This window comes from Lacerta agilis, chromosome 4 (genome assembly GCF_009819535.1).
Source record: "Lacerta agilis isolate rLacAgi1 chromosome 4, rLacAgi1.pri, whole genome shotgun sequence".
Classification (NCBI taxonomy): Eukaryota; Metazoa; Chordata; class Lepidosauria; order Squamata; family Lacertidae; genus Lacerta; species Lacerta agilis.
This window is the reverse complement of record NC_046315.1, coordinates 67,102,290-67,122,094: the sequence shown is the minus strand read 5'-3', so window position 1 is coordinate 67,122,094 and position 19,805 is coordinate 67,102,290. Positions and strand designations below refer to the sequence as shown.

The 19,805-nt window shown below is 40.6% G+C and overlaps 1 protein-coding gene across 6 annotated transcripts in view; it reads left to right on the top strand.

Moving 5' to 3' along the window:
- STS (steroid sulfatase) overlaps positions 1–19,805 on the top strand; it is an 89,494-nt gene that overhangs the window by 21,526 nt on the left and 48,163 nt on the right. For 4 of the 6 annotated variants that reach the window (XM_033147444.1, XM_033147443.1, XM_033147448.1 and 1 more), the window contains exons 3-7: positions 2,150–2,332; positions 4,349–4,470; positions 5,319–5,441; positions 7,821–8,244; positions 13,759–13,895. In XM_033147444.1, coding sequence (XP_033003335.1) covers positions 2,187–2,332; positions 4,349–4,470; positions 5,319–5,441; positions 7,821–8,244; positions 13,759–13,895 — 952 coding nt within the window. In that variant the 5' untranslated portion in view covers positions 2,150–2,186. Of the gene's footprint in view, positions 1–2,146; positions 2,333–4,348; positions 4,471–5,318; positions 5,442–7,820; positions 8,245–13,758; positions 13,896–19,805 lie in introns of all 6 variants that reach the window. The other 2 variants (XM_033147446.1, XM_033147447.1) reach the window with 1 other exon arrangement.

Here is a 19,805-nt window from a genome sequence, read left to right as displayed (position 1 = left end):
ACACAGTGACACCTACGAGGAATATTGTGCTTCTCAAACAGAGGCATTCTTTGCTGTCATCAAGTATGCACATTGCTTTATTGTTATGGAACATTGTGCAGTACTGTGCAAACCGTGCTCTTCAAAAGATCTGGCTGGTCTTCAGGACTGCAGTTTTCTTCCCCAGAAAATATGAAAGGAAAAGGAAGACGAAGCAATTGCTTCTTGCTGAATCAACATTCACTGCCAAGAGTATTTCAAGTTTTTCATCCCCTTTCTTCAGGCACAAAACACACCCAAACTTGAACCTGCTTCAGATGATTGTTTATTATGTTATCCATCTATCGTGTCCCTCCCTTGCTTCAGCCTGATTTTATGCATGGATGTTTGAGTAGGGAAAATCTGCAAGCATACAGCTGTAGGCACATAAACTTCCATGTGATCTGAAACACCAAATACTGTAAGTGGAACCCAGTTCACATGGAAGCTGACACATGTAGGTTTTTCTTTCCCTTTGATGCCCCTCTGTTTAATTTTGCAAGCCCTCTGTCTGTCTCACACATGTGACCCCTGATCACATCTTTAGTACAAGTTCAGTGCACAATGTACGTTTTTTAGACTGCCGTGTGCTCCCTAATCTTCCATTCCAAGAGAATGGTCTGTTTAGGTCTTCATATCCTGCTCCTGTGTTTGGGGTTTCACAATTTTATGGGCAATTCTATGGAGCTCTCAAGAAGCTGTTTGTTCACTAGTTTGGACTGCACTACTTTGGGCTTGGGCAATGCCTTGCGTGTCAAGGCCCTGAGCGCCCCCCCCCCCATTTGATGAATAATAAAACACATGGACACCAGTATTTTAGGTTAATGGGAGAATCAAGGCCACAACTTTATTGGTTACAGAATGTTAGCGGTATTGGCTTAGGCATTGGAATTGAACCGACTATATCTGACTCCTGCCTGCCATTCAGGTATCCCAGTAAGGGTCAACCACCAGTAGGGGGAGCCCTGTTGATGTACATCAACTGAGAGCTCCCCCAGGGTCCCTGATAGCGTCGTGGCATGGCCCTAGCCCATACCCGGGCTTCGGACAAGATCCACAACCCCATATCCCTTTAACGGCTTACCCTTAAAGAGGAGGGGCAGGTGATGGCCACACCCTCCCCTCCCATGAACCAGGTTTTACCAGTGCCTAACCTTACAAAGTTGTGACAATTGCTACGAGGTAGGCGAAAACCAAATGGCTGGTGCCAATTTGCCAACTGGAAAAATTCCTACCAGGCCCCCTCATCAGGTGACCAGCTGAGGTCCATAGCAAGGCCAAGATGTCGAACGCATGAAGTGAGAGTGGGAAATCTGCAGAAGCAGGAACCAATAGGAAGTTTCCCGGCCGTGTGGTTGCTTAAATGCTGTAAGCCACGCCCCCTGGCAAACTGGATTGGTTAGCCGGGGAGTGTGATGTGGCCGGGACTCCCCTATGACGCGGGGGTACTTCCAAGCCCCCACTGTGCACGGGGAGAGCACGTGGCCTGCCCACAACACCATCCCACAGGGAAGTAGAGTGGCCGCCTCAGCTTCCTTAAACAGACTATCATTATCACCAGCATAAACAACTATTGGATTCTTTAGGAACCCAATGCCCTGTTCATATGGATGACCATATGCTGGTATGGTCATGGCATTGTCACCACCTGGCCTGCCTCTCATTTTGTGATATTTGTAAATATGTGATATCCTAAAATGATGTCCTCCCCTTCACCTAGATGGAAAATGTGAATATACCTTAATACTCCTTTATGTCAGATGGTAATTCCACATACATATATTTTTTTTTGCCAAGAAAGAACATTTCGGAAAAAAGTATTCAAAAGTCCTTGAACGTCATATAATATGTGCAAGATTGTTTGCTACATTTCAGCTTTTCTCTTTCAGCAAAACTATGAAAGGAAATATATTAAAATGTTTTCAAATGCAAAAGGTCAGATTCAACAGGCTGCTTCTAAACTTTAATAACACGAGTAATTGCTAGAACTATTAAGAACTGTGTTTCCTTTTCATGGTGTTCTCATTGTAATGGCAAGTTCAATTATTATGCCGATTATGAAAATAAATATAAAGCAACATTTTATATTGTTTTATATAAATGTATAAAACAACGTTATTTTATCAAGCAGGTAACTTTTTGAAGCACCCTTGCCCTAAAACAGCAGAATGATTATCCTCCTTCCTGTGATGCTTTATCTGTGGCCTGTAAGCAATGCTATTAATGAAAGGATTTCAAAGCCCAATATTGTATTATTCATGGCTGATGATCTTGGCATTGGAGACCTGGGATGCTATGGAAACACAACTTCAAGGTTTGCCAACACACTTGATTATATATATGTACATAAGGCTTTAGCTTCAAAAGAGATTGTTCTGGGCAGAGAGCTTGTGGAAGATCACAACCACAAATTGTATTAGGAAATAGAAACATGTCCCATGGTTTGGTTGACTATGCCTGATTCTTGCAAGTGCTGGATTGGTGGTAGTCCGATCCTAATCCAAGTAAGGATTGGTGATACTGGTCTCTTTCCCTCCACTCATGCCACTACTGATAAAAAAAAACAAGAGTAAAAATCCAAAGGGCAGCTACCTAAGCAGCAGAAAATAGCACAATATTATTATTATTATTTAAAAAAGGTGTAGCAACAGACCCTCCAAGTGTCCCTATTTTCCAGGGACAGCTCCGAATTTATAAAACCCATCCCGGTTTCTGATTTGATCCTAGAATGTCCCACTTTTCCTTAGAACATCCCTATTTTCAATGGAGAAATGTTGGAGGGTATGGAATTATATGACCCCCTGAGCCAAGGAGATAAGTAACTATACAACCTTTAGAAGACGTCTGAAGACAGCCCTGTATAGGGAAGTTTGTTTAAAGTTTAATGTTTTATTATGTTTTTATATGTAGGAAGCTGCCCAGAATGGTTGTGCCAACCCAGTCAGATGGGTAGGGAATAATTATTATTAATAATAATAATAATAACAACAACAACAATAATAATAATGGAATATGAAATCCCAATTTTCATTGGAGAAATGTTGGAGCGTATGTAGTCAATTAAAAAGCTGCTTTACCTAGATGCGAAGCACATGAGAGTAGGCACCAGGTGAGCTTCCCTGGTGAGCACATCTTACAAGACAGCTGCCACCACTAAGAAGGTCCATTCTCGCAATGCTACCTATCTCACCTGAGGAAAGGCCACCAAATATTATCTCAGTGCATAGGCAGGCTTGTGTTGGAGGTGATCCGTCAGGTAACCAGGCCCCAAGCTGTTTTAGACTTCAAAAGTAAGCATGATATTACTGTATTTATTTGTTCATAAAATTTATACACTGCTTGATTGTTAAAAAAAACAACCACAACCTAAAAGCTCAAAACACTTTACAAAAAGATAAAACCAGGGAAAATTTACAATTCATTAAAATGTACAAGAGTTAAAATTCTAAAACAGATTAAAATTCACACCAACATTTATAAGCATTAGGAGTTTGAATCATGCCCAGAAAGGGATTGGAAGGGCAGTGCAGCTGTTTAAGTTCTGGCAATATAATATGTTTCCATATTCAATCTAGCAGCTGGATTTTGAACTAACTGCAGAAATTCCAAACTGTCCTCAAAGATAACCCCATGTACATTACAGTAGTCAGAGCACAAACACACACATATAGACTGAGAGAACAAAATTGTATCAAGAAAATACATCTTCCTCTCCCAAATATTTGAGCATAGACTAGAAGAGTGAAGAAATACAATGGATTGGGAAATATGAGTTACAGTTTGTTTCAGGACATATAGCCCTTAAAATTTAGATTCACTTCATGCATCAGGTTGCAAGATTAAAACACAGACATACAGTATAGGTTCTTAGTGTATTGATTTTGATTCGATGATTGAAATGTTAAAAGAAAAAAGGACTATGGTCTCAGCTATACAGCTGCAAATAAAAAAATCTGAAGTGTGTTGTAAAGTTCAATATACAAATGTGAAAATAGATTGAGCCAGTGAGCTATGCCAAATTCAATGTATTTTTCAAAATGTTTTTTTAAAGCATTTTCACAGTGTTTTTTTATATGTGTGTAGATTCCACCTATAACTGGCTGCAACCCTAGACAAACCCTAGACAAATGTAGATACACCTAATTGCATTCACTCCAATGATCAAAGGTGCACTCAATTCACCATAAAATTTGGCTTCATTTTGGATTTTTATGACACCAACTGATACACTATAAGCCATAACGAGAACTTTAAATAGTCTGAACTTACTCGTGTTTACATATTCAGAATAAAATGCCCCTGAATGTGTCTTCTTCTTTTTCCCCTCCAGGACTCCTAACATTGACAAGTTATCTAAAGAAGGAGCAACACTGACCCAACACATAGCAGCCTCACCACTATGTACCCCAAGCAGGGCATCTTTCTTGACAGGCCGCTATTCTGTCAGATCAGGTAAAGGATTTTCTTGCGCCTTTGTTAGATATCAGGGCACAGCAATTCAAAGTAGGGGTGGAGAGGAACAAAGACCCACTACTGCATCCCTTGTACTGCTGGCTCTTGGCCAACACAGAAGGCCACCACACCAGCTCCAGGCTGGCATAGCTGAGGAGTCTGATGATCAGATCCAAACTTGCCCTTGCCCTTGCCCTTGCCCTTGCCCTTGCCCTTGCCACTGCCCTTGCCCTGCCCCCAGCCCAGAACACCTTGTTTGGGGGCTGTCAGTGGTAGCTTTCTGGCTTGGCACAGTTGGGGCTTTTGATGTGAAAGAGCCCCCACCAATACTGGTGCTCCTCACTAGTAGGCGTGCATCTACGCGGGTGGTGCTGTAGGTTAAACCACTGAGCCTCTTGGGCTTGCTGATCAGAAGGTCAGCAGTTCGAATCCCCATGACGGAGTTAGCTCCCGTTGCTCGGTCCCAGCTCCTGCCATCCTAGCAGTTCGAAAACATGCCAAAAGTGCAAGTAGATAAATAGGTACCGCTGCGGCGGGAAGGTAAACAGCATTTCCATGCGCTCTGGTTTCCGTCACAGTGTTCCGTTGCGCCAGAAGCGGTTTAGTCATGCTGGCAGATGACCCGGAAAGCTGTCTGCGGCCTGAAAGCAAGATGAGCACTGCAACCCCATAGCCGCCTTTGACTGGACTTAACCATTTAGGGGTCCTTTACTTTTACCTTAGACATGCATCCATTGGTTTCAGTGGGTCTCGTCATCTGACTATGACCAGTGTTATATATCACCCAAAGTGTGTGCTAATGAAAACTGGTTTGCCTCCTATTTGAGAGTAATTTTTGATTCCTTCAGGAATGGCTAGCCTGCACAAAGTTGGGGTCTTCTTGTTTTCTGCTTCTTCTGGTGGACTCCCTATGGAAGAAATAACATTTGCTAAACTTCTCCAGCAGAAGGGTTATTCTACAGCTCTCATAGGTATGACCGATTAACATGCATCCTTTTTCTATTCGTCTCAAGAAATTTGTATCCTGCTTTTCTAATCCAGAATTGTCCCTCAAAGCAATCTACATATTAAAGATGGGCTATCAACTAAGTAAATGAAGCAATTAAGGGGAAAAAACTGGAAATGCCTACAGCAATTCCAAATAATAAAATATAGTCACTGAGACCTTCTGAAATAACTCTTTTTTGAAAATGACTTTTCAGTGCAGGAGACAATTGTTTGGGGTGAGGTTAGCCATTAGTGTAGGGATACGGGTGGTGCTGTGGTCTAAACCACTGAGCCTCTTGGGCTTGCCGATCAGAAGGTCTGCGGTTCAAATCCCCGTGATGGGGTGAACTCCCGTTGCTTGGTCCCTGCTCCTGCCAACCTAGCAGTTTGAAAGCATGCCAAAAATGTGCAAGTAGATAAATAGGTACCGCTCCAGTGGGAAGGAAAACAACGTTTCCGTGCGCTGCTCTGCTTTCACCAGAAGCAGCTTAGTCATGCTGGCCACATGACCTGGAAAAACTGTCTGCGGACAAACGTTGGCTCCCTTGGCCTGTAAAGTGAGATGAGCGCCGCAACCCCAGAGTTGTCCGTGACTGGACTTAACTGTCAGGGGTCCTTTACCTTTACCTTAGCCATTAGTAGTAACAGCAGCCCCACACCTTGCCTAAACAGGAAATGACAGCATTGGATCTGTGAGATGGTTATAGTCCACCTGAAAAGAAGATAAAAAGCATCACATCCCACTGTGATCAGTGATCAGGAATACCTAAGCCAAAACTAAGCTTAACGGGAAACAGAACATTCAGTGGCTGTGCCCCCTTTTCTAGGATCAGATACATTAACAACCAAAAATACTGGCCTAACTTTTCCAACCTGATTTACTTTCTACCATGAGGGTAAAAAATAAAAATAAAATAAAAAATAAGGGCATCTGCATTTCCAAATGCTTTTGAGGAAACTAGGCACAAATTTAAAAATGAGAATGTTCACTGAAAACAACTGATAGCCTTTGCATTTGCTTGTGGATTCAAAAGTGAACACACTCTGCAGTTTGCATGGATATTATGGTCATGGAATAAAAAGGTGGGGAGCGCTGCAGGTATAAAGGTACTGGATCCATATGTTAGTAAACTTAATCTTGAGTTACTGTTTCAAGATCCTATATGATTTGTTTGCTTCATTTATTTACATTTGAAGAGTTTATACGTTGCTCTCCAAAGAGTAGTCCTTTTGCTTGGCTAACATACCTCTCAGTCAACGTGACAACAATAAAACATTGATCGCTCACATAAACAGAACCAGAGAATAATAGTAGCAAGATTAAAAGAATGGTTTGTTCTTGCTAAAATATTAGATAAATATCTGTAATTTATCCTGTTTTATTAAATCTTTTCTAAAGCATTTACAAACTGCTCAATGTTTTAAAATCCCTATGCAGTATGCAACATGAAAAACCCAATATCATTAAAAACAAACATGCAGCATAAAAGCAGTAAAACAGTAGTATAAAAACAAAGAAAGGGTCTGATCTAGTGGATCAGCGAAAGCCTGGGCAAAACGTATGTCTTTACAAGATTTCTGAAGCAACTAATTGTAACAGCTTGATTGCAGCCCATATAACCCAAATGTATCACATATGGAAGATGGAAGGGCATATAAGGGAAACAGCAGAAAATGCTCATTTTTTTATAACTGCCCTATGATGCTGTACTGCAAGTAGAATTTTCCCCAGAATATTCTAATTTACTCTCTGGAAGCTAAATAGATGTAATGCTCAAGTTGTCCTTGGGTTACTAAATCATGTGTGCTTTCTTGATGGGAAAACTATAGTATGGATCTTGAAAGCTCTGTTAATTTCATTATTACAGTCATCTACATTCACTTCAATTAACTTATTCATGGAAGCAGCTTACAACTCACCTTGCCATCTAGCTGGCTTTAAATTTACTTGCACAAAAGCAGTCATTTTAACTTGAAATGTAATGTTGATATAGCGCTGCACTTTGATGATATGCGGCGTTACTGCTCTGCCTGATACCCTGTGAAATTCCAAATTAATCGTAAGAATCGGAAAATTCTCTGAAGTGTAAGAACAAAGACCAGGAGCATTAGAAGAGCCCTGCTGAATCAGGCCAAAGCTATCTAGCTCAGTATCCTGTTCTCACAGTGGCAAACCAGTTGCCTGTGGGAAGCCAGCAAGCAGGATTGAGCATAGTAGTTCTGTAATGTCCTGTAGAGTGATGAAAATTTGCACAAAAGAGGAAAGAGGTGTATATCAATAAATATATACATACAGTGGAAAGGTTACAAGTCTACATTTTATTTAAATATCTGTGAAATATGTGTGTTTCCCCTGCATTTAGGAAAATGGCATCTTGGGATTAACTGCAACAGCAGTGATGACTTCTGCCACCACCCTTTAAATCATGGATTTGATTACTTTTACGGGGTGCCTGTGAACAATCTCAGGGACTGTAAACCTGGTCACGGAAGCGTGTTTAGCGCTGGACTGAAGATGCACACTCGTGCAGCACTCCAGACCACGGCGGTTGCTCTGATCTCTTTGGCGGTTCTGAATTACGTTGGCTTTGTCAGAGTTCCCCACAGAGTGCTGGGCTACTTCTTCTTAATAGCTGCAGTGATAGTTGGAGTTTTGCTGCTCTTCTTTTATAACTTCCAGAATCTTAACTGCTTCTTGATGCGGAATCACAGTATTATCCAGCAACCCTGGAACTATGAGAACCTCACTCAGAGATTCACAGAGGAAGCCAAAAGATTCATAGGAAGGTAAGGGTGTTCAGTTTTAAAGTGTCTGAATTTCAGAGTGATGGCTTGTTTACAGAGGTGCCTGTGACTTGGCAGGTGAACAAAGCACCACTCATTTCCCATCCCTTTGTGTCGTTATTGTTGCTGATATTAATTTGATGGTGCAGTGAACCGGACTTTGAGAGCCAACCCAGACTTCCTCCAAAATTTCATGGGAATGCAATATGGAGGGAGATACCCTGAACAGAACCAACCCCCTGTTTAGAGATACAGGTGTGGCTTCCCAGTAGGCTTGTCATTTTTATTTATGCAAGAGAAAGTGGTCTAGGACAGGCATAGGCAAACTCGGCCCTCCAGATGTTTTGGGACTACAACTCCCATCATCCCTAGCTAACAGGACCAGTGGTCAGGGATGATGGGAGTTGTAGTCCAAAAACATCTGGAGGGCTGAGTTTGCCTATGCCTGTTCTAGGAGGTAAGTGTGGTGTAGTGGTTAAGAGCGGTAGACTCGTTATCTGGGGAACCGGGTTCGCGTCTCCGCTCCTCCACATGCAGCTGCTGGGTGACCTTGGGCTAGTCACACTTCTCTGAAGTCTTTCAGCCCCACTCACCTCACAGAGTGTTTGTTGTTGGGGAGGAAGGGAAAGGAGAATGTTAGCCGCTTTGAGACTCCTTCGGGTAGTGAAAAGCGGAATATCAAATTCAAACTATTCTTCTTCTTCTTCTACTCTGCCAGAAAACTATAATTTGGAATAGCATTGCACCCTGGAAGTTGTGTTTGATATCATGGTTTTGACTCTGGCACAAAAAATGAGATGCCTCTGAGCATGTGCAGAGTACTTTCCCCACTGTACTGCAGAACCACAGCCAACCCTCATAGATCTGCAATTAGAGAAAATGACTTTTGGGATTTGACTTCCCAGCTCTGGGCTTCTGGGAGGTGTCTTCTACCTACACATTTGCCATCAACCTGAATCTCTAATGTCTTCGCCACCATCCTGACTTGCCATCCCAGTCCTGTAAGCAGCAACACTGCTGTACCCAGCCTCATGCACCATTGTTGCTCTTTTGTATCACCTGTTTTGCTAGCCATTGAACCTGGGGTCTCCTGCATGCAAAGCATATATTCCAGGTATGGCCCATAGCTGTCAACTTTTCCCTTTTTAAAAGGGAAATTCCCTTATTCTCAATAGGATTCCTCACAAGAAAAGGGAAAAGTTGACAGCTATGGTATGGCCCCATGCTGGGGTAGCTGCTAAAAACTAGCACGGTGAAGATGCATTTTGCTAAAGTGAGCACCTCTCTAAAAAGGAAGACAAACTAGATATACACGAGTCCCAGTTATATCCAACAGAACTTATTATTTTCCATCTATATAGCACATTAATTTCAATTTACAAGTGGTTAATGGTGTAAAGACAGCAGCCCTCATGTGTTAATTATTTTAATTAACACTATAGTCAGTGCATTTGACACTCATGCCTTACTAGAGCAGTCTTTAGGAGATGTTACCACATTTAAAGGGAATTTACTTCTTTCGAATTAGTCTAGAAGCTATTGTTTTCTCAGTGCATTTCTGCACTGGGATGACAAGCCACTACTGTTGGAGAAAAAGAAACGAAATCACATTCACCTAAATCTAAATAGAAAAAAAAGAATGCTTGTTAAGAACTTTCCTTTTAAATATTGGTGAAGCTTCTGATTTCTCTGAAATTTTGTGTGGCAAAAGCTTAGAAAACCGTCGGTGGGGTAGCCCACAAGAATTATGAGTAAAACATTTGTTTTATATTTGGGATAATAGAGAAAGGAGTGTGTGTGTGCCTTTGCAAGAAGAAGAAAAGTTGGACATTTGCTTGAGACTGACAAAGCCTGTTTATAGTCTCACAGATAGCAAAGCATATATCATTCTCTGGTGCTGTATATCTGAAGATTTAAGGCTGTGAAATAGGGATGAAAAAGTAAACGTCAAAAATGCATGTAGCAGTTTGAAGGCATAGAAAAATGACTCTGCATAGGAATAGATAACTGAGGCATACAATTATTTTGTTTAAAAATATATAAATCTTAACCTTTGAATGGAAGCCAAGCTCTTCTCATTTCTATTCTATATTTGAGCAAGATAGTAAAACTCAGCCTTTATTTGTTCCTGACACTTCAGGTTTTTATTTTACACTCATGTTTTAAATTTAGTCCTACTTTTAAATGCCATTTTGATACGACATACTTAAAGCTATAAAATAGGAGCTGTACCAACACCAAACTCTCTTTGGCTTAAATAATATTTTGTTTAAATGGCACACTTTTCAGTTTTATAGTTACAAGCAGGGTGTTTTTTTCAGCCGGAACTTGCTGGAGCTCAAGAAGGTGCCATTGCCATTGTAGGAGAACAAGGGAGGCGCTCATGTTGAGTTCCCGTGCCTCTTTTTCTAGAAAAATAGCACTGCTTACAAGTATATGTAGTTTACTAGTGAGAAGGCCATAAAGCGTTTCTTTTTGAGGTATGAGCTTTTAAAAATAATAGGATATAACAAGCAATTCCATAATTAAAGAGTGCAAAATGAGTACATAGGGAGGGCATTATTGGAACCTGGCAAGTCTCATATCCTGGCCTGCTGTTCTGCTTTGCTATTTCTGCCTATTCACCTGCCCTCTACCAGTGAGAGAAACAAACAAACAAACAGAGAGTGCAGCAGGGTCTCCATGCCTTTTCTTACTATGTGACATTGTGACAACTGTGCCCTTTAACAAAGAAATAAAGGGAAGTGAGAGCACTTAGGAAGAGGAGGAACCCAAACATGGAGAAGGTGTACCAACAGCATCCTATGGTACCCTCCAGTTGGCATGGTAGAGGCATTCCGTAAGTCTACAAATCTACATTAACCCATAACCAGTGGACCCAAAATCCATTTTCCAGGTACTTTCTTCCATCCCTTGCAAGGCCTCCAAATATTTATCGTGAGGCATTTTAATCCAATTATCAAAAAGGGAAATGGTCAAACTTTGACCTTTAAATTCAATTCAAGTTGGAATTCAGAATGTATTTTTGAGAAAAATTAACAGGATTCCCCCCCCTTAGTATTCTTACTTTAAACAAAACAAAAAAATAAATAAATAATTCCTTCCAGTAGCACCTTAGAGACCGACTAAGTTTGTTCTTGGTATGAGCTTTTGTGTGTTATCTGAAGAAGTGTGCATGCACATGCAAGCTCATACCAAGAACAAACTTAGTCGGTCTCTAAGGTGCTACTGGAAGGAATTTTTTTTAATTTTTTGACTATGGCAGACCAACACGCCTACCTACCTGTAACTGGAACTATTCTTACTTTATTTATATTTGTATTGTTTTGCTGCTTTGCCATTCACCTGTCTGGTGTCCTTAGGTAGTAAGTGCGAGATTGAAATGTACTAAATAATATTAATAAGGATAGCAATATGGCTCTTGGCAGATTATGTCTGAGGGAATGCAGGTCTCGATAGAAGAATTGTTGCTAATCTCTGTTGTAACGTCACCTTTATTTGGTTTAAGGAAGCTTGGCGCCAGTTTCAACAGGCCTGGCACTCACTAGACATAAGCAGTACGAGGGAGAGTAACTACAGCTACTTGCTGAAACAGCAGCTTGAAGGTTCCTTTCCTCCATTCAAGCTTTGGGACAGTAATAATAGGAGCCATGTTGGACACCAGAATGGTACAATTCTCAGAACCCTTAACAAACATAGTTCTCAGGATTCTTTAAGGGAAGCAATATTGCTCTTTAAATTTGCCTTGAAGGTATGGTGTAAATGTAAACCATTGCTAATGGAGACCACTTCATTTCAGACTTATTGATGCTTCTTTCCTTTCCATAAAACAAGACATACATGAGAAAGAAGGGGGGTTAGTCAGGTTCTTTTTATCTCAGAAATATGACACACAAACACACACACACACACACACACAGAGAGAGAGAGAGCCCCAGAGACAGCGCGCGAGACACAGAGAGACACAGAGAGAGAGCGAAATGTATTTAACCACCATGAAGAAGAATTATTTGTATGTTAAACAATGTTGTACTGGGCTTCTAAGGTTTCATGGCCATATGAATGTGTATGATGTTTTCTTTATTCAAGCTCAGAGTTTACTTTATTGTCCCCTCAATGAATAAAACTTAAGATGTGTTGAGAAAGGAAGGTCTGTCTTGGTAAATTGTGTAGAAGGGAATGGCAATAAATTTTCAAAGGAGCTGTTTGCTGAAGTGCTTCAGTTAATAAAACAGGACTTTAACTGTTATTGTCAAATCTCCCTCCCACTTACAAGCCGGTGTGCCATCCTATTTTCAAGGTTACAGAAGAGGTAATCAGTCATGATTCCCCACCAGGGTGTGGTGTAAGAAAAATAGCCACCTCTGATTTTCTAATCTAAAGGATATTAATAGGTGAGATTCTTCACCTGAAAGCTAGCTGTCAATCAGCGCTGGTAGACTGAAAAAAAGCAAAAGCAGTGAATGATTTTAAATCCATTGGTATGAACCATTGATTAGATACCTGTTCTTGGAGTAAGAACTCTGTGTTGTAGTGGCATCCTTTATATTGCTTCTGAGGTTGTTATCTCCTGAAAATGGGCATTTGTAATAGAAGTGGTGACTTGTACCTGTCTTGTATTTATCGCTGTAATCCTATGTTCCCATTAGATGCCTGTTGCAAGAGATATAAGTCCTCCTTTGCTACTGTTTTTAATCAACCTGCCTTAGTTATTTGGTCCTACTACATGGGAAATGGGATTGCTGTCTTGCAGTTTTAGCTTTGGGCTCTCAAGATCTCTGTTTGATTCATTACTATGTGGTAGATGACAAGAGTTAAGCCTTTCCATTCCCAGTCACAACTTCTTGCATGGGAAGGAAGATGATAGGAACATCGCTGTCTGGATTATGTGTATAAAATGATTTTTCTGTACAAGGCAAATTATGCAATATGTAATTGTTTGTGTATTGTGTTCATTATTATTTATAGTGCAATCCTATACAGGTCTACTCAGAAAAAGATTTCACAGGTTTCACTAAGACTTATGGGTATAGGATTAGAATCTTTATCAATTAATAAAATGTACTTATTTTCAAAATGTATGCCCTGCATCTCAAGGCAAAGAACCCTTCCATTGGTGGGTGGTGTGAGAAATTCAGGTCTTGATCCTCAGTGTGAGAGAAGGGATATGTTATGAATCATTGTTCTCACTCCTGGAACACTCCTGGAGCATGATTTCCAATGAGAAAGCCATTTACTTTGTTGCATGGAACTTGTTGTTTTGGGTTCCTTCAGGCGGAAAGGTTGGATATAAATTAAATAAATAAATAAATGGGAGTCAAGTCACAGAGAAATGACCTCAAACATATCTGAATGGTGGAACCAGAATGACCCAAGAAGGTTGCTCTAGAAGGTGACCAAGAGAAAAACTCCAAAAGCTGGCTTTTATTTGTATAAGGGTGGCAATGGTTTTTATGTATGCCTTGCATTGCAATTCACTGCATATTACATTCTCTCCTCTCTCTTTCTCTGTTTCAGGAACACCAATGCACCATTTCTTCTGTTTGTGGCTTATACTCAGGTCCACACAGCTCTTTATGCATCCCAAGCTTTCAGAGGAAAAAGCAAACACGGTTTATATGGAGATGCCCTGGAAGAAATGGACTGGAGTGTAGGTATGTTATGTGGCTTTACATCACCTGAGTTAATTGCCTTTTAGAAATATACGTAGCTTTTTATTTATTTATCTGAAAGCATTGCTAAACTGCTTAATATGTCAGAATTCTCCAAGTGGTATTTATTTCACAACATGTATACAGCCCTTGGTTGTAATAAAACCTCAGAGTGCTTTTACGAAAAGAGTAAAACAATAGAATTATCAGTAAAAAGCAGTTAAAACAAGTATTCAGAAAATTAGAAAAATAATTAAAATCAACAATAAACTAAAAACCAGATAGAAACACAGGACGGCTTCTGAACTTGTCTGAACAAGGCTCGCCTGAGCAAAAATCTTAAGCAGGTACAGAGGAGGCGCCTGCCTGATGTCAATAGGCAAGGAGTTCCAAAGTTCCTGTGCTGCACACTAAAAGATCTATTTGTTACAGCCTTCCCTACTGTATCCCTTTTCACACATACAAATGAAGCACCGGCGGTCAGCTGGTAGAGATTGCACAGGTCTCTGCCGGCACTTGCAGCATCTAAACCTACCGTCAGCCTAAGTTCCCTTTTGAAATCAATGGCAGCTAAGTGTGCTTCTCCTTCTGCTAGACTGTATCCATTAGTTAATGCTAGTTATTATTTTGAATTCTAACATACAAATTGGTGACTTTTCACAAAGGATGGCATAAGACAAACAAGAAAGAGCAAGAAATTGCTCAGGGCACAGAGTCTCGCAGTGCACAGGCTTCCGAGGAGTGCTAATCTACCCATTTCTGCAAAGGGTCCTGATTTATTTGTCAGCGTATTGTAACGGCTCTCCATTTCTAGAGGTAATCATCTGTGAAAACAAGTTCGTGCTTGAAACAATCAAGCTGAAGAACAGCAGCACTAAAAGATAATATTCACCTTTCATTCCTCCCACCCGTTCACCTCCAACTCATTTCTGGTTCAATAAAGCAAAGTACAAAATTATTTTCAGTAAACAATGCCATATTTATTAAATTACCGCAAACTGACTTTCACCTCTGCAGTAGATGCCTGCTTTATAAGGAACGTTGAAATGGCACGCTTTGATTGCAAGTGCACAGAGTTCAACCTCATTCACATTTCTAGTCCAAATTTAGCACCAAACGCCCGCTTATGAATTGCAAGAGCAGTAGAAGGCTACAGAGATGGGTCCCCCCCCCATAAAAAGAATGTAGTTTTCTCATGGCAACTAGTCTTAATATAGGAATGTAGGAAGATGCAGGAACGTAGGAGATGACGAGGATTGATGCTCTACCCAAAATTACTGTGTAATCTTTATTGAAACACAGGAAATAGTTGTCTACCTCTCAGTATTCAGTAATTTTACCAATTTTACCAATAATTTCTCCACGATTTAGTTGGCTAATACTGTAAATCTTCTAACTCATATGTTTCTGGTGCTCCTTCTCTTTTAGTCAGGAAAGCAGTAGCACTCCTTATCCAGTTTTTCAGGTAAACCCATAACTATACTGCAAGGTTTTGAATACAGGGACCTGTGTGCATTCTCCCATTTCATTGTAAAATCAAGTTACAGTTTTTGCAGAGAAATTGTAATGATACCAGTTCAGTGTGGAAATATATCATTCGTGAACATTCAGGCTTACTGAGTTTTATTTTTATTTTTGAAATTCCTCTGTAGCATGTGTGATAGTAAAAAAAATGTATATTGGGCAGATTGGATAATATCACTGAGTACTGTGGTAGCAATTAATCTTGAACAAATCTGACAAATAGTTGTATTGTTCAGAAAAAAAATGGGAGGCACATTTTTGTTTGCATAGTCATTTATCAAATCAAGAGACTTTTTGATACAATTGAAAACAGCCAGTGAGTGATGAGATGACCAATAAATTGGAAGGGAATAAACCAACATATCCAAAGCTATGATGGATGTTCCCACTCCCTGACTGTTAAGGTATTTATGAATTGCGATTTGAAGTAGTTTGAAAAGTGAGACTACAGTCATCAAACAATGACTCTTGTAAGCAGTGCTGGATTTACATATAAGCTAAATAAGCTATAGTTTAGGGCCCCACTCTCTTGGGGACCCCCAAAAAAATTAAAGTAAAAAAACCTGGTTGTACATTTCCAAAATATAAGATCAAAAACAAATAAAATAAAACCTACATACAGCAACAGTGTTTTGTGTTGTGTAGGCTCCTATGATGTAAGTAATGGGCCCCGCCTGCTAGCCTGCTCCCTAAAATATCACTGAATTGCTCATTTCTATATATAGGGTGCCTACATTCTGCATGTGCAAATGGCTTTATATACCTATTAGGTCCATAAATTACCATATAGCATATATTCAACACAAAAAACAGTGACAATTTGTTGTTGACCAAGGACAGCTGGACATATAAAGGGCCCCATTACCTTCAGTAGCTTAGGGCCTCATCAAACCTAAATCTGGCCCTGCTTGTAAGATTACTGAAGAGCAAGTAACTTGAATATAACTATTGCTCAATACCACCATTCATCGTTGTATTAATATTTGGTTAAAACTTTCATTGGTTGTAGATCTGTTTCTTTAAAAACCTACATTTCTATGGCCAGAAATGAGCGTACTTGTGTACTACGTAGCAGCACTCATGACATTGTTCTGCTGGTATATATTTTTCCTCCTTTTCATTCCCTGAGAGAAACTAGAGGATTAAGCAGTCTCTGATGGTGATAATCTATTCTAAAAGTGCTAAAGTCTGCGACAGCCCCAGTGGTATCCATTGCAAAGCTGTCAGCTTGAACGCCTTTGCTCAAGCATGCTCAGTTTTTCCCAAAGAATAGCAATGACCGAATTCAAGTGAGTGCAATCTGTAAAGGTTGTGAATGCTTATTTTTGTACTGGGGTCAGAAGCAGTGCACAGCTATAGGTACCATCAACCACCTAAAACAGGAAAGCACATAGAGTCCGTTGTGAAGGCCAGCTTTCCACCTGCAGTTCATAGGATAGGATTGCAGATATGACAATGTTATAGCTGTTTCTACTGTTTCAATGGCAGTTACAGTTCTGGGTTGTGCAATATGGTATAGGTCCTCTGAATATTTGTGGCCTGTTGTTTTATTTAAAGCATTTGAACCTTTACACCATAAGATATTTTGCAGTTATATTTTTTAAATGATTTAAAACAACAACAACAACACCCATATACATTTAAAGAATTCTAGGGATCATGCAGTCATGAGATAGTCCTTTCCACAACGTCAACTTAACAGTGAACATAAACAATGGTTCCACATACAAAAAAATTGAACCGGTGGAATCCTTTTCATGGGAAACAAAAGCTCTTCTTGTAGACCATTAAGGGCTTTATTCATCATGCATCCAAGTCACAGTTTTGTAAGATTAGGCATTGGCTCATTGGTTTGTGGGGGAGGGGAGGTCAGCCATCGCTTGCCCCTCCATTGATCAAAGGTATTCCATTAAAGGAATCCAGGGCCTGGATCCTGTCCGAAGTCCGCTTGAGGGGCTAGGGCCATGCCAGGCCTCTGGGGACACCGAGGAGAGCTACAGGCTGGTCCCCCCCCCAATGTGGCATCCTCTTTGGGTGGTTTACCCTTAATGACTGCCTGCAAAGGGGGCAGGAGTCCGATATAGTCCTTTGCCAATGCCTAAGCCATTACCGCTCACATTTTTGTAATCAATAAAATTGTGGCCTAAAATTTTGCTCAGTAACCTTAAACCAAAATTCTGTGTCAGTGTGAATTTTATTCTAACGAGGGGCTGGTTTGGGGGCCTTGCCACGCAAAAGGATAAACTTTGGACAGCCAGTGATGTCTTAGTTCTGAACTTTAGAAACTTGAAGTTAGAATTTGCCTGTCAACTAGTTTGATATACAAGGCTATTTTTTTGCTGACAGGTTGCATCAGTGATGATATCCTAACAAATGTATTCATACATTTGCTTTTAAAAGTTGGAGTATTTTTTTAAAGGACATGGTAAAGTGAATCAAAGCAAGCTATTATGATACTGCCAAAAACCTCAAAGCTGTTTTGTAAGAACGAGAGCTTGGGGGTGGGGGGTTGTATTTAAGATTCCTTCTTGACACAGCTTTGCTTTTGTTAATTGAGTTACTCTGTAAACAGTGGACAAACGGAATCTTCACTTTGCTGTATCAATAATGCAAAAGCATGGTTCAATTTTGTTTTTTTGTTTTTGTTTTTGTTTTTTTAAAAAATACAGAACTTTTGCAGTCCTGTGCATGCTTCCACAACCTGATGCTTCTTTGGACTGCACTGAATGGTTCAGTGAGCATTTCCTGGAAAAACTTTATGTGCTTCACGAGGGTGGGGAGGATGTGTTCTGAAAACTCATTGCTCTTACATTTCCCCGCAGCATTATTTTCAGATGTTCATAGCTCAAATTTCAGCGGTGCCCTGTGCAACAGTGAAATCTGGTGCCCACCCCCACCTTCCATCCTGCATCATAATTGTGGCACCCATGAAACTCTGTACTCAGCAGGTTGCACTCCCCTAAATCTGATTCTGTTAGCATGAATTGGATGTATAAGTTGAACTAGAAAAACAATAATACGTGTACTGGACAAATTTTTGCAAATATTTATTTGTTGCTGACATCTGTAGAATTGGTTGTTGCTATCTCTAGAAAATTAGATTCCGATTGCTCCATTGCTGAGGATTTTTACTCAGAAATGCTCTTTCCCTTTTCAGTCAGCACACAGGGATTCTTCAGATTGCGGAGAACACATATGTGTTCTATGGTACATCCTGTAGGCTATTCATTGCCCATCTGATGAAACAGTTCCCTGTATAGAGAACCAACTATAGTAATTAATCTGTTCATGCATAGATGTTTATTCGGGGGAAAGAGTAAGATGTATTTGAACTATATACCTTAAAGCAAAATGATCAGATCACATAAAACTAATATAACACCAGTGATTTGGGATGACCTGTCCCATCTCAAATTTGGCTGTCTTGTAAAATGCACAGCATTCCTTTAAGAGAGCTTTGAAATGCACGAGGCATGAGTGGTGCTTATTTGGCTTCGAGGTACAGCAATAAAGTCAGTGGTGTGACAACCAAGTAATGTGACCTTCCAAAAAATATGTCCAAGATTGTGCAAGGTCTATTTCTGTCAAGGATTGGCGAGGAAGATAAAGCAATACACGAGCAGCTTTTTGTGGATAGTTTGCAAGAAGCAACACACATATAGCTGCCAGATCCCTTGTCATTAGAGGTTGAAAGTATGCTACTTAGCTCTATAGAGAAGTATGTGCTTTGCATATAGAGGGTCGCAGGTTCAAATCTCCAGCATCACCATTTCAAAAGATATTTTGTGGGAGGGCTGGGGCAGAACTTGATCGGCCAGTGCTGTCAGTCAGAGGTTCAGACAGAGCTTGGCAGCTTCACCTATGTTTGAAAGGGGGGAAATAGAAAACTGAGATCAGAGCAGCAATATGATCAGTCATAGAGCTTGAGTTTGAGATGCCATTATTTTATTCTTGCTGTAGGGATCCAAGGCAAAAGCAATTCACACATAAATCGTGCCATAGGTTGCAACTCATCCTGCAGGCCTATCCTTGGTGGCACGGGTGCCAGCTTGAATAAAATATTGGCAGGGGGGCAGGTAAGCCCCACCCCACATAATCACAAGACATGGCACCATTTGAATTGCAATGCCCATCAACTTTGGGAGGGCGGCCCCTTCAAACATTTTGTTGGGGGAGGGAGGGACCTTGACCCTTAGGAGTGTGCTTCTTTGCTTGGGGGGGGGGGAATCATGCTGTATGTGGGCCTTCATCTCTCCCCCTGCCACCCCTCATTCTCTTCAAAGTGATGGGGGCAGTGGTGGTGCCTCCTCCAACCCCCAGCTAACTTTTTGTGGTTGGTTTGCTGGTACTTCAGCAAAGGCAGCATCTTTCTGTTATTTTTCCACACAA